Genomic DNA, 13,815 nt, shown 5'->3' with positions numbered 1-13,815 from the left:
AGGGACAAGCTTAAACCCTTCACTGTGTGCTAACTCTGTGCTTTTTTAATTAAAAACTCAGCTATTTCTTAAATCCCACATTACTTTGTTTCTGCTAGTAAAATCCTACATCGCAGCATTCCTGTAAAAACTGAGAAACTGAAAATTCATAATACAAAGCCTTGTGGCAAAAGTCATGTTATTCTATGTTCTTATTGACAATATTGGTATAATTATTTCAAAAATAAGTGATAATGCAGCTATTTTTGTGTTGAACTTAAGACTGAAAACATTCTCTGTCAGTTTTTTACGATGTTAAAATTCTTACTTTCTTACAGACACTGATTACCATTTAAATAAAAGATCTGAGTAATGAGACGATATCATTACATACTATTTAGACAAAAGAAAAGAATGTAAAGGTATTTTAAAATGTTCTAGTGTGCCAGATAGCAATATTGATTTATAGCTTTATTAGGTAAGTGGGTCTAACAAAGATTGCCCATTTTCTTTTCTTACTCATTTATGACTGAAAAAAATGTCGAACTTTGGACTCAAAAATGCATGTGGAATGCTTTAAAGAAATACTGGCTTCTCTATTAGAGAATGTGGAAACAAGTGGAAAGGGAAGGTTATGATGGTGCAATTGTTCTTACAAGGTACTACTTCTACAGGTTTAGAATTTTTTTCAGGGTCATATAACTATTTTTAAAAAAATCATGCTTTTATTTAAAAGGTGCTAATTGTATGGAATGTACAGAATCATAAAAATGTACATTCGATGCTTATTCTGACTTAAGCATGCTTATCTAAACTGTTACCTTTTTTAAATTTGTAGGGTAGTGGGTAAACAAGTCAGATCCTAGTGATATTTATGGGCAATATGATCTCTTAGTAATAGTATTTGGAAAAATATTTGGTCTTTGAGTTAAGAAGTTAAAATGCAAGCGGTTCACTGGAAATCAAGATGTGAGATGTGTTGAATATTTCTTTAGGGTTTTTATTGGTCGTCTTGTTTAGACTGAAGTTACTCCTTTAAGGGAATTCTTTTAATATGTGCGTATTATTATTATTATAGCTTTACATCACCTGCTAACCAATGATTTCTAAACACATGAGGAATAATGGACTCCTAGCCTCTGCTTAAGCAGAAGGTCTTGCTTTTCCCATCCATTCATTTATGCTAAAATATACTTGCTGGTCTTTGAAAATCTTGACATCAGTTCCTGACAGGATGTTTTTGTGTGGTTTCTAATTAAGCATATTGTAAATCAAATTCAGACCTAAAATTACATGCTGCTGTGTCTATGGATTTATTTTAAAGTTATAAAGCACTTAAACATAACAGCCTCAAATAACACTTTGTTTTTAGGTGATTGGGGTCCTAAACTACAATACGGAGCACACTTGATAACATTCAGGATGCTGTCTGTATCTAGAAGACATAGTTTAGTAAATACCTAAATTCTTAACGTAATGCAGCAGCTTAGCTTGCTAATGACTGAGTCAGGTGTTTGAGGCAGGAGAGAGCCAGCTTCCAATCCCTATTGCAAGACATCAGCGTTGCATAAATGATGCTACTATTTTTAATGGATTCTCTCTATCTGACAAAATAATGATGTGAAAATTCTGCAGTACTCTTTTGCAGAATAATTTTCAGAATCTAGTACAAAGGATGACAAATGGCTAACGAAGTCAAATTTGTGAATTAAAAAATTAAAATGACAAAATATATCTAATTGTGGGTAACGCCTTGACTATATATAGATGGGGAGAGGGAAACATCCTTTTTTGAGTGTGTTTTGATTTATTTTGGGGCTTTATTGCAAGGATGTAAGTAGCTTGGTGCCCTGTATTTGCATGAGTAATCTCAAATTCAGGCATTAGCAATCACATGTGTTCTGAATATGAATGTCAAATGCACCTTGACTTACAGATCTGGAAGTAGTCCGTGCCCCCAGGTTCTGTATTTCTGTATTAACAGTAAAAGCTTTTTTAAAAATCTGTAACATCTGTACCTCCTATGATTGTAAATGCGAAGTGATGCATGTATTTCTTCATTTTCAGGGATCTACTTCAGACATTAACTGAGGATGAACTGCACACACTGGAGCGTAACCTCTGCATCTCTCAAGATGTGGATTTTCCTGTCAGAGCGGATCCTGAAGTACCCTCTGTCATTACACCAGGCATAACTGCGACTTTGCCTGCTAAGGAGCTTTCGGCAAAAGCTGATAACACAGAGGCTGAGCTGGCTTGTTCTATGCAGTATGATGAACAGGAGCTGGAACAGCTGAATAGGATGGTACACAGAGTCGGAGATGAAATGTCTTCTCTGCTTTCCCCTCCAAGCATCTGTCAGTCTCCAGCTCACAGACCTAGCCTAAGAAATAGTTCTAGCACAGAAGCTTCACCAACAAGACGCCATCTTGACAATTTAACTGATGATGAGGACAGAGTGTTTTTTATGGACGACTTAGATGGAGCAGGAGAAGCTCTTGCTGGGTTGGATTCAGTAAGTGATACTTTTGCTTGGGTGAATAACCCTTGCCATGATTCAAAACAGAACCTGCAATATAGAGATGCTCTGCTGTATGAGAACGGCCATCAGATGGAGGAAACTTTGCTTTTAAAAGATGCTGAAAGTGACTTGAGCAATAATAACAACATTGAAGACAGCAAACAGATGTCTGGCATCTCGGTTCAGAATTCATGTAGCTGTCTAGAAGGTCCGGACTCACAGTTATACCTCAATGGCTGGGATGCGTATGCTGATGATGCAGAAATGGCAGAAGTGATAGCTCACAGGACAGGGGGAATGAAAATATCTGCTACTGTGATATTCAATCCTAAATCTCCCTCTAGCTCAGAATCCCCAGTAACCACTCCAGAAGCAGCTATTAGTTGTGTTCCTGGATCTGCTAATCCATTAGCAAATGAGGAGGATGATGAATCCCATAAACTCAGTATAGCTGCCACAAACTGTCTAATTAATTCCTGTGTGTGTTGTGGCAGCTGTGAAGACAGCAGGGAGGACAGTGTTGAGGGTTTAAAGACTAAACATTCTGCAGGAGGTGTTGTAAATGCTTCATACACATTAGTAAAGTCTAAGGAAATGGACTATGTAGATAACTCGGACAATTCAGTCCCTGCACAGGAAACGTTAAAACCCGAAACTTCTGCTTTGTTAGCAGAAAGAGACTTTGGCAGAGAAGAGCCAAGACTGCCGATCTCCTCTAAGTGCCTGGCACATTCCTCAGGTTCACAGGTAGGAGCAGAAAACGACTCACAGGGAGAAGCAGAAAGCATCTCAAATCAGCAGAAGAAGTGGGAGAAGAGAAAACAACTATGTGAGAAAAAAATGGATAACAATGAAGATGCCAGTAGTGAAAGGACAGCAAAGGAAGATGTAAAGTCAAGATCTAGTTCAAGGTAAGAGCAACTTGATGTTTTGTTATAACTTGAATGTAATTAAATTCCTATATTTACTTCAGTTGTACTTCAGGGACTGGTGTATAATTAATATTGATTTTAAAGAAGTGTGTTGCAGGTTAAGAAATTTTTCAATATACGTTTTTTAATGCAAGTACCTTCTTATTGGACTTCATCAGCTTCTTTGAAAACATTTGGAGAACACCTGGATTTTAATCGTGTAATGTCTCTACATCATTGACATCAAGTGCGCTAATCTTACCAGTTTAATGTAACAAAGAGTGTATTGCTGCTGAACATTACGTGGGTCATTGCTTCTGTTGTACTCTGCTGTTTTTACAGGAAAAGTGTGTCTGGCAGACATGAAAATGTTAACTTCTGCATTAGTGCACAGGATTAAATTGGGATCTAAACACATCTTACCTTAGCTTCATTTGAGAGAATGAGGTTGATCTGATCATGTTGCCTGTGGGCACGAGTGTACCTGTGGATGCCTGTGTGCTGAAGGAGCCTAATAGAGTGCAAAAGCAGCTTTTAAACCTATTGGACCGTTTCAGCCAAAGCTGATAGAAGAATAGAGGTCATGGATTAAAGTTCTGTGTTCTTTGTTAAATGTGTATAGAGTTCAGGATAACACAGTGGGGGTAGCTTGAACCATGAAATATTACCACAATATAAAGGCTACAGAAATAAGTGTTAGTTTAATAACATACCAATTGAATTATGAAATATTTTACTGGTAATGGAAAAAGAATCAAGAGTTCTTTGCTCTGGAGTTAATTCCTCTTACAGGTAAAACACAACCTAGTGTGCACAAGACTCGACTTTTGAGAAGATAATTTCATCTCCCTCATTATTCTGATTATTTGCAATCTTAAGCTTGCAAGTATGATCATATGCAAGACCCTACCACAGGGTTTCTGAATGGACTTCATTTTAAGAAGTCATTATGACACCAAGTTGGGTGGGAGTGTTGATCTGCTGGAGGGTAGAGAGGCTTTGCAGAGGGATCTAGACAGGCTGGCTGGATGGGCTGAGACCAACGGGATGAGGTTCAATAAGGCCAAGTGCCGGGTCCTGCACTTGGGTCACAACAACCCCAGGCAGCGCTACAGGCTTGGGGCAGAGTGGCTGGAGAGCTGCCTGGCAGAAAAGGACCTGGGGGTGTTGGTCGACTGTCGGCTGAACATGAGCCAGCAGTGTGCCCAGGTGGCCAAAAAGGCCAACAGCATCCTGGCCTGTATCAAGAACAGTGTGGTGAGTAGGACCCGAGAGGTGATCGTCCCCCTGGACTCGGCACTGGTGAGACCCCACCTCGAGTACTGTGTCCAGTTTTGGGCCCGCTACCACAGGAAAGACATTGAGGTGCTGGAGCAGGTCCAGAGAAGGGCAACGAAGCTGGTGAGGGGTCTGGAGCACAAGTCTTACGAGGAAAGGCTGAGGGAGCTGGGGTTGTTCAGTCTGGGGAAGAGGAGACTGAGGGGAGACCTTATCGCTCTCTACAACTACCTGAAAGGAGGCTGTAGAGAGGCGGGGGTCGGTCTCTTCTCCCAAGTTACAGATGATAGGACAAGGGGTAATGGCCTCAAGTTACGCCAGGGGAAGTTCAGGTTAGATATTAGGAAATATTTCTTTACTGAAAGGGTTATCAGGCGTTGGAATGGGCTGCCCAGGGAGGTGGTTGAGGCACCATCCCTGGAGGTATTCAAGAGAGGAGTTGACATGGTGCTCGGGGATATGGATTAGTGTTGGGTGGTGTGGTGGTGTGTGTGTGGGTTGTGTGTGGTGTGTTGTGTGTGTGTTGTTTTTTTGTTGGTTTTGTTTTTTTTTTTCATTGGTTGGACTAGATGATCTTAAAGGGTCCCTTCCAACCTAGGTGATTCTGTGATTCAGAAATCTCTAACATTTCATGCTTTTGCAATGCTTAAGTGGAATATTGCTTAAAAGTAATTACTTTATATTTAATTAGTGTCTTCATATATCATACATCATTTACAATATTCAGACTACTTGTCTACTAATTTTTGTCTTGGGTAGGATATTAAGTGAAATTTCAGAGAACAAGTCTGCAAAATATAATAAAATTATGTGTGTAAGCTTCTTTTGCAGCCTCACATGGTTTGTGGATGTAATAACCCCTTTTCCACGTACTTGTCCAGCCTCTGTTAATATTGTGTAAAAACTTTGTGTGACAATTGTCCTTTTACAGAGAGTTCTGTAGGTCCATGTTCCTCTGTGTCCTTTTGTTTGTTCTGGATCTGGCTCTTAGGAGCTTCTTTGAATGGGTCCTAGTTCCTGCCTGGCCTCTCTGTGCCAGTTGTGATTTTTGTAGACCTCAGTCACCATTCGCCTATGTGGTTACTTTCTCAGGTTGGAAGAGTCACAGCCCACTTTATCAGAAGTTGTCCACAGCTTTGATCATTCCTTTTGTCTTTCTCTAAACCTTTTTCAATTATACTGTTTCCTCTTAGCAATAGATGAATCAGAACTACAGTTACTTGAGATGGATTTGCTTAGTGGCATAATTATTTTCTGTTGTTTTTCCAATGGCTCCCAATATTTGACTTAAGATTTTTTTGCCAAGAGGTGAGCTGATGTTTTTTGAGTTGTCTAACAAAGCCCTAAGATGCTGCTTGTGAGCTCAGAGGCTCTCATTCTATATATGATGCTAAAATTGTTCTCCCTGTTGTGTACCAGTTGAATCTCATCTTGCCATTTTACTACCTGTTATTCAGACTTTAGGATCCTGTGCAGTTCTTCAGTCTGCTTTTGTTACTATTACTCTGAATAATTTTGTGCCAGTAGTGACCTCTCAGATCTCATTGCTCTCTGCATTTTTGCAGGTCATATGTGAAAAAAAAAAAAACCCCAGGGTCCTAAAGATCTTCAGCTGTGACACGCTGCTCTTATGAGATGTGGTCATTTAACAGCTCTTCCCTATTTATGGTTCAGAATTATTTATCCAATTTGGGCCCCTTCTTAAGCTGTAGCTCCTTAGTTTTCCTAAAAGCCTTTAGTGAGGTATTTGGAACTCAGAGGCTGCCAGCCAAATCACCGTTCTTCACAAATGTTCACACCTGTTCACAAAGCTCCCAAGAGATCCCTTCTGCAGAAGCCATGTTAGTTCTTCCCAGGCAGACCTTCGTATTATTGTCTACCTGTTTTAGCTTTTGATATATTCTGTTAAGTTGCTTGGTATGAATATCAGGCTCACAGAACTAGAGTTGTTTGAATCCCCTTGGAGTTCTTTTTATTTTTAGAGATTGACGCCTTTAAGCTCCAGGCATCAAGGAAGTTTTAAATGAGAGGTTAATAATTCATCTGATTCATTCTTGAGTTCTCCTAAAATTCTTGGGTGAATATTTCTGAATATTTTGTTAACAAGTTAGTGAGCTTTGTCTGTTTTCACCATAGCCTGTTCCACAGTTACTTTGTTGATTACATCTAATTCTTTCTATTCGTTATTGAGACTGCAGTGCGTCTGTTATTAATTGGCAAGTATTTCATCTTTGCAGAAGTGGAGAAAGAGGGATGGAGGTATTTTGTTACTAGATTGTTGTTCCTTTATTTGGAAATGTTCTGATACTAACTTCAGTGCAATCTATGAGAGATGGAGTTGCTGAGGATCTGCTGAAGACTAGATTAAAAAATTGTATGAGCGTAGATCCTTAGTTTTCTAATACATATGTATCTATATTTTGGTTTTGCCTCTGAATCACTAGTCATGTTACCGGTAAAAGAGAGAATTCAGTTACAAAACAGAACTTTGTGGACCTTTTCTTACTCATGCTGCCTGAGTGGTGACTAATCACTGCTTTTTCAATGGTATTTTTAAATTGGAAGATCACATTAGGCTTCTGTGACTGCTCCCTATTACATGCTTGTGAATGCCAACTTAACCATAGGGGAAATGTTGGAGGCTGTAGATTATTTTCAGAATGATGGACCCATTAGCTAGAACAATAAGCAATCTAATAGACGTGGAATAGCTGCGGGATATGCTCATTCATCAAATTGATAAATGTATTTACTTTCTAGTTACTATAAGTCACCAACTAGGAGAAGAACATTTTCTTTGCCTTGTCTGAGTCAAGCAGCTGTCAAATGTCTATGTGATGACACAAACTGTTTCTTTTAGTAAATCAGTTCTTATGCTATGCAATATGATGTTATTTATAGGTATAATTTTCAATGATCCAGTCAGGTTTACTGTAATTAATCCTTTAAGTCTGAAAGGCCTGATGTTTCAGGCTTCTCCATCTAGCCTTAATATTCAGTGGAGTTTAAAATACAGATTAAATACTCTTTTACTTTATTGCTTTGGTTTATAAATCATAGCTGATACCATGTCTTTCTCTGTTATTTGCTTGTAAGTATCTCGAAGACATAAAATACCAAGGTCAACAAGAGTCTTGGGCAGCAGCATTAATGAGATGCAAACACAAGAAAAGTGCTAACAAAGATGTAGTCAGTGTCTGATCTGCTGATGGGACAATGTCATAAGAAAAGCCTGCCATGTAGCAAAACAAACTGTTAAAGGGGGGAAATAATGTAAGAATAGTACAGAAGATGATAAAACTATGACAAAGCAGCATTTGGTGTTTTGGGGTAAAACAGGACATAAGTAAACACCAAACCCAAGCTGTTCTAAGATCTGTATCTAGTATTCCTTCTTTTTCAACTGGAAGCAAGCCATGCAGATTTTTAAAATGCCCATTCTGTCATCATATTCTGCCTGCTTTTTCCAAAGGGAAAGAAAATTATGAAGAGTGAAGTTCATGTTTATTTTGGTGTTTTGGAAATACTTGGTGCTCTGTTCTTTCCAGAGTTTAAGAGTCCTTGTAAAACTGCCAATTCTTCTATAGGTTTTTTGAAGTTTGGCAGCTTGTTTCATATTGTCACGCAATGCTAGTGTTTTTGTTTTAATATTGAATAGCTGTTTCTGTTGTGTGTTTGTTTATTTACGTACTGACCTTGCAACAGTACTGATATAAAAAATTTTTCTTAAGCATAGTTTCTCTCTTTTCTCCTGCAGGTCTATTGTGTCTATCTTAAATTATACAATTTTTTTTTTTCATTTTCCTTCATCTTAATTTATTTGGTGAGTGTAGTCTTGATGAAGTCTCTTACAGTGCACCTGAGAATTGGCAAAAGGAGCTGAAATTGGTCAGGAGGAGCATTTACCTTCACGCTTTCTGCAAGCTCTAGCTGTGGCCATCAGCTGTTAGATGCTGGTGCTGTTCGCATTTATTTGTGGGGGCTTAAAAAATAGAATATTTTGCCATATGCTTTTGCAGTGTAAGGAGGAGGAATGAGGCATCCTTGGAAAAGCATGTTTTGCTGTTTGCTGATCTGTATTGCAGTTCTAGGATAAGATGAATAATATATTCTTCTCCAGCTTGGTATTCAAGTTGTTCCATTTCTTAGTGTTGCAATTCTGTAGTCAAAAATTGTATATATTGTAATACATTTATATACTACAGTAGTCTATATTGTAATATATTGAAAATTTTATTTCTTCAGCGTATTAGAATGACTTTGTAAAAAGATGAGCACCTGTTTTATGCATTGGTTTTTATTTTTGATTTTTCTGCTTGAATTTTATTCACTCCTTAGCAACATTGTACCTGTGATCATATTTTCAATACAGCAACTTAAAGATTAGTCATTCCACCTTTATAAATGAAAGCTTTATAAAACAAGCATTTTTATTTTTGGGATGGCTAGCATTTACATTTAAAAAAAAAAAAAAAAAAAACCACACAAAAACAAACCTGCACAAATTATCTTTGTAGCTTGTCTTTTAGTTTGTAGCACATGATTCTATAAGTGCTCCTTTATGAAAACTAGATTGATATTGCAATGCAAATTAACTTGATTAAATGTCTTAAATTCATGGTTTCCCTATAATATTCCCATCACAGTAAGACTTAAAGAAATTGTGGTTCCCGTTTCCATAAAAATCAATGGACATCTGTGCGTGTTCGCATAAACAAATACACGTCAGCTTAGCGTCGTGTATTGATTAGTCTTTTAGCTAGCTATTCAGGAATAAGAAAGCTTCTCGTCATCAAGAAGGAAATAGTAGTTGATTGGGAAAAAAATACCAGCCTTTCAACTGCAAAACTTCCCTTAAGCAATCCTTTATCTGGCTTTTGATTGCAATTCCTCTGTTCCCCTTCTGGTGTTCTGTTTCTTTGTGCAATCAGCCAAATTCAGATTCGGTTTAAATGAGGTTTTTTTCAATCCTTACACCCTTTCTTTCTTTTTTTTTTTTTTAACAATACAAGTCTCAAATTAAAAGTGGCAGTGTGTGTTGTTTGAACCCTGATTTTGTGTGCTATCCGATAACTTGACTGCTGTTATGAAGTCTTAGTGTGTCAATAAAAGGTGTCAGAGTTTTGTACCAGCTTCCCTTTACTAGGTTCACATATCAAATGCAGCCCCAGTGAACTGTTAACTCTCAACATACAGGTTCTTGAAATGAGTTTTAAAAGCCACTTATTTGAGTGGATTTGGTATAGCTGAGCTGACATGTGAGGCTTTAGAGTTAGCACTCGCGCAGTGTGAGATAGACAGAAAAGAGATGATCTGTGCCAATTAACTAATGTAACACAGAATGTAATTGTAACTCAAGTAATAACATTCATGAAGAAACCACCCCCTGAAACAACCAGAGGTTTAATTACATGTAGGAGGCTGGAAACACATTCCAGGAGAAAAGAGCACACAAACCAGAATAAAGGTGGCTTTCAGCTCGTTTTTTTACTGAAAACAGTTACCAAAAAATGATGAACACCTTTAAATAAAAGATTTATTAGTTCAGTCTGCCAGTATTCCATGAAAAGAGGCAGCCACATCACCCCATGTCACTTTGATCTGTTGCCTTGAGTCTTTATTCTATATTTTTATCAGAAGTGCTGAAGAACTCTGTTTTGAGTGTGGATGCTGGTTTTATCCCATGTTAGAATATAATGTTTAAAATAGCACTGTAGGTGTTTAAGACCTCACAAATGAAACAAACTTTTGCCACCTTACACAGTTTAAACAGTCCTATGAATCCCAATCCAATATGGAATTAATTTCAAATGAGCACAAGATGCGATGAAGTTCATGTCGCCTGTGGGCTGGTGTGGGAAGAAAGGGTTAGCTGCTATTAGCTATAGAATGTGTCTGTATTCACATACCTTCTTTTCTTATAATTGTGCTAATGAACACATGCACTGAGCTACCATGAGCTGATAACAGGAATCATGAATTGGGAAAAGCAGGTCAATTCACCTCAGGATCTACCAGCATCTTAGATAAGCTGAGCAGATCTTCAGGCAGACAGTAATGAGAATAAAGTTCTACAAAGCGTTATCCTGAATCTGTGTGTACTGAGAAACAATACAGTGAGGATGTCAGGAGTCTCTTTTTTGTTGCTGTTTTTTAGAAAAAAAAAAGATATTTAGTATAACATTGAGAAGGTATGAAACAGAGTTATTGTTATTGGATTCTCATTTCTTGGTACTAAATAAACACAATTTCTTACCTGAAGAGTTACAGCCTGAATATGAACCAGAAATAAACATTATAAATAATAAATATTATTTCTGGTACAAAAATTCATTCTGTATTCATACACAGGAGTGAGAAAAATGTTTACACATTGTAATGGTCTAAACTGTACATCCTTTACTACAAAAGACTAACCTCTGTGGGCATGGTTTTGTGTCAAGTGTGTCCAAGCAGTTTACGTTGCCAAATGATGACTGACCAGATGGATATCTAATCCTGAAATCAGCAGATGGCTCAGCATGGCCAGGTTTGTGCATAAAGATGGAGTAGTGGAAAATGAAGGCATTTATGAAGCAGTTTAGAATGGCGAACAGTGTTTAAGACAAGGTTTACGTAGAGGTGAGATAGTGGAATAGATGAGAGTGTTACGCTGATGGTGACTGGTTAGAGGTGAGAGAGGATTCAAATGATGGGGTAAAAAGTATGGAAAAGAAGTATGAGATGAGGCTTGTAACGTGAACAGAGAAACATCCGTGTCTACTCCACAGAGTTAGCGCAGGATAGAACGTGGTTTTATGACTTGGGACAATGTTGACAATAAATTTTGTCTACTCTTAAGGGAGATATTTTGATTGGATTTCAAATATATTGGGCAGAGCTTCACAGAAAGCCCTGAAGGACAGCAAACCTGACATTTTTCAGAAAAAGTGTTGCTACCCAAATCAGCTGGCAGGTTTGTTACACTGGAAAAATCTGGAAGTGGCAGGGAGGTGAGAGAGGATAAAAGAAGGTGCTGAGTTTGCTAGTTGTTCTTGTTTCCTGGTTCTGCTGTTCAAAGATTACTTTATTCTGAACAATACGTTTCATCTTTGCAAGACAGCTTCTCCTGCTCAATCATGCTGTGAAATCACGTTAATGGTTTTTTAATATCATTTAGCTGCCATAAAACAGATAGTAAAAGTACATTTTAGTAGCATGACCATATTGTAAGATTGGATGGGTAAAGGTGATGAGCTATAAAAGAGTAAGACTTTGTTTAAATGCATATATCTCTTCATAATGAGCAGAATTAGCAAGGGAAATTATATAAAACGAATGAAAGTTAAATAGATTTTTGTTCAAGTCTGATAAAATTATTTTCCAGTTGCGACGGCTCGCCTTTCAACTAAAGCATAGTACATTTGGGATTTATTTTCAAATTGGCAATCAGAAACGAGGAACATGAAGGGGCACATTTTCCAAGTGATTAGTGGGAGGTATGCAAACAAATCCTATTATTTCTTAGTGGGATTAGAGCACATACCTTCCGTGCGCTGCTTTGAAGAATTCCCCTCAAGCGTTCTTCCAGACTCTATCTGCAAAAATAGCTACAACAGTAAATTTGGTAAAAGAAAAGAATTTGGAATGTAGCTGGTTAGAATACCTACCCCACATATGCCTACAAATCCAAAAAGCATTAAAAAAAATATCTGCTAGTAATTGTGGAAAAGTAAGGTAAAATAATCCTGACCTATATAATTATATCTATTTTAACTAAAGACATTTTTTAGGTTTCTCTCTGTGTTGTCCAAAGATCCCTGTTGACTCAACATTTGATTTCAGCAGGCTCGAATGATTCTTCTGCACTGCCTAGAACCAATGCAGCTTTGATACTTCTGCCTAAGATCACATATTTTCTTATCTAGTATAATTTAATTTTTTTTCAGCTTGTGGAATTTCCAGTGGCTGAGCAGTAAACTGTTACTGAAACAAAAAATTGGTCTTGCCAATGTGGTTCTGTAGTGCTTATGCAACTATAATTTTCTAATCCTAGTTCATGTTGATGGTATGATTTAAGATCTAAAATGATGTGTCATTTAAAGGCTTTTCATTAACCCAGGGATGTCAGAGACAACTTCTACACCATTCATTTAAATTATTCATACCCTTTTACTTAATAGATAGTGGATTTTCGCTAATGAAGTGTCAGTAGTTCGCCATGGGACCGCTCCTTCCTGCTCATCTGTTGGCTTAAAGCACAAAATGTGAGATGCATATATGGCATTTTTAAGGAACTGAGCAAATTTAGGGGTGGGAGTAGGTACATTATATTCATTGCTTTCACTGAAGAGCCAGCTTTCTGCTCTCTCACAGACTTTGTCCTTCCCTTCGGAAGAAACTTAGCTCAGACTTGTCACGATATTTCAGCAGTTCTTGAAGCTTATTGTTTAGGATGTTTTGGCCTGAAACACACAGTGACTTTATGAACTTTCAGTTTTATGTCTTCGTTATACCATTAAACCACACTTAGCAGCGTGGGCATGCTATTCTCTCTATACCCTATGAAAATGTAAGATCCTCGGTTCTTTCCTGAATGTTTTAACTGTATGACATTAATTAAATCGAAGGTTTTTATAAAATGTTTGCCCTCTGATTTTTGCCACATTGTCTGTCCTTTTGGGAAGAAAACAGATTAGGTTTGTATAACTTTCTGAAGAGCAAAAATACAACTGCCAGTTTACTCTTATTTCTGTATAACCCGTGACAAGCCATGAGTTATCGCAGTGCTCTGTTTTTTACCTTTGTTCGCTTCAGCAGTTCATTTTGTTTCCGTATGTTTTTTCAGTTCTCAAGATGGCTTACGTGATTCCCCCCTCAGCTCCATCTCCAGCAGTGACTATGAGAGTGTTTCTGTCACTACATGTAGTCTCTCCAGCATATACGCTCTGAGGTAATAACATCACTTCACAGTCAGATTTGACGAGTGGTATTGGGTTATGCTTGGTTAAAAATTTTCATTGAATTAACAATCAAGTGACAGCAACACTTCTGAGTATTCTTCCTTTTGAACAGCAGGTGCTTTTTTTTTTTCCCAGCTGTTTTCTTCAGTGCTGTGGCAATTGAGAGGCAACTATTTACGGAAAA

The 13,815-nt window shown here is 37.7% G+C and overlaps 1 protein-coding gene across 2 annotated transcripts in view; it reads left to right on the top strand.

Moving 5' to 3' along the window:
- The window catches only part of ZFYVE28 (zinc finger FYVE-type containing 28), an 80,692-nt gene that overhangs the window by 36,982 nt on the left and 29,895 nt on the right, over positions 1-13,815 (top strand). For both annotated transcript variants that reach the window (XM_074147731.1, XM_074147730.1), the window contains exons 7-8: positions 2,047-3,411; positions 13,517-13,621. In XM_074147731.1, the coding sequence (XP_074003832.1) occupies positions 2,047-3,411; positions 13,517-13,621 (1,470 nt within the window). The remainder of the gene's footprint in view (positions 1-2,046; positions 3,412-13,516; positions 13,622-13,815) is intronic.

Source organism: Numenius arquata, chromosome 5 (assembly GCF_964106895.1).
Source record: "Numenius arquata chromosome 5, bNumArq3.hap1.1, whole genome shotgun sequence".
NCBI classification, from domain to species: domain Eukaryota; kingdom Metazoa; phylum Chordata; class Aves; order Charadriiformes; family Scolopacidae; genus Numenius; species Numenius arquata.
This window is presented reverse-complemented; position numbering and strand designations above follow the sequence as displayed.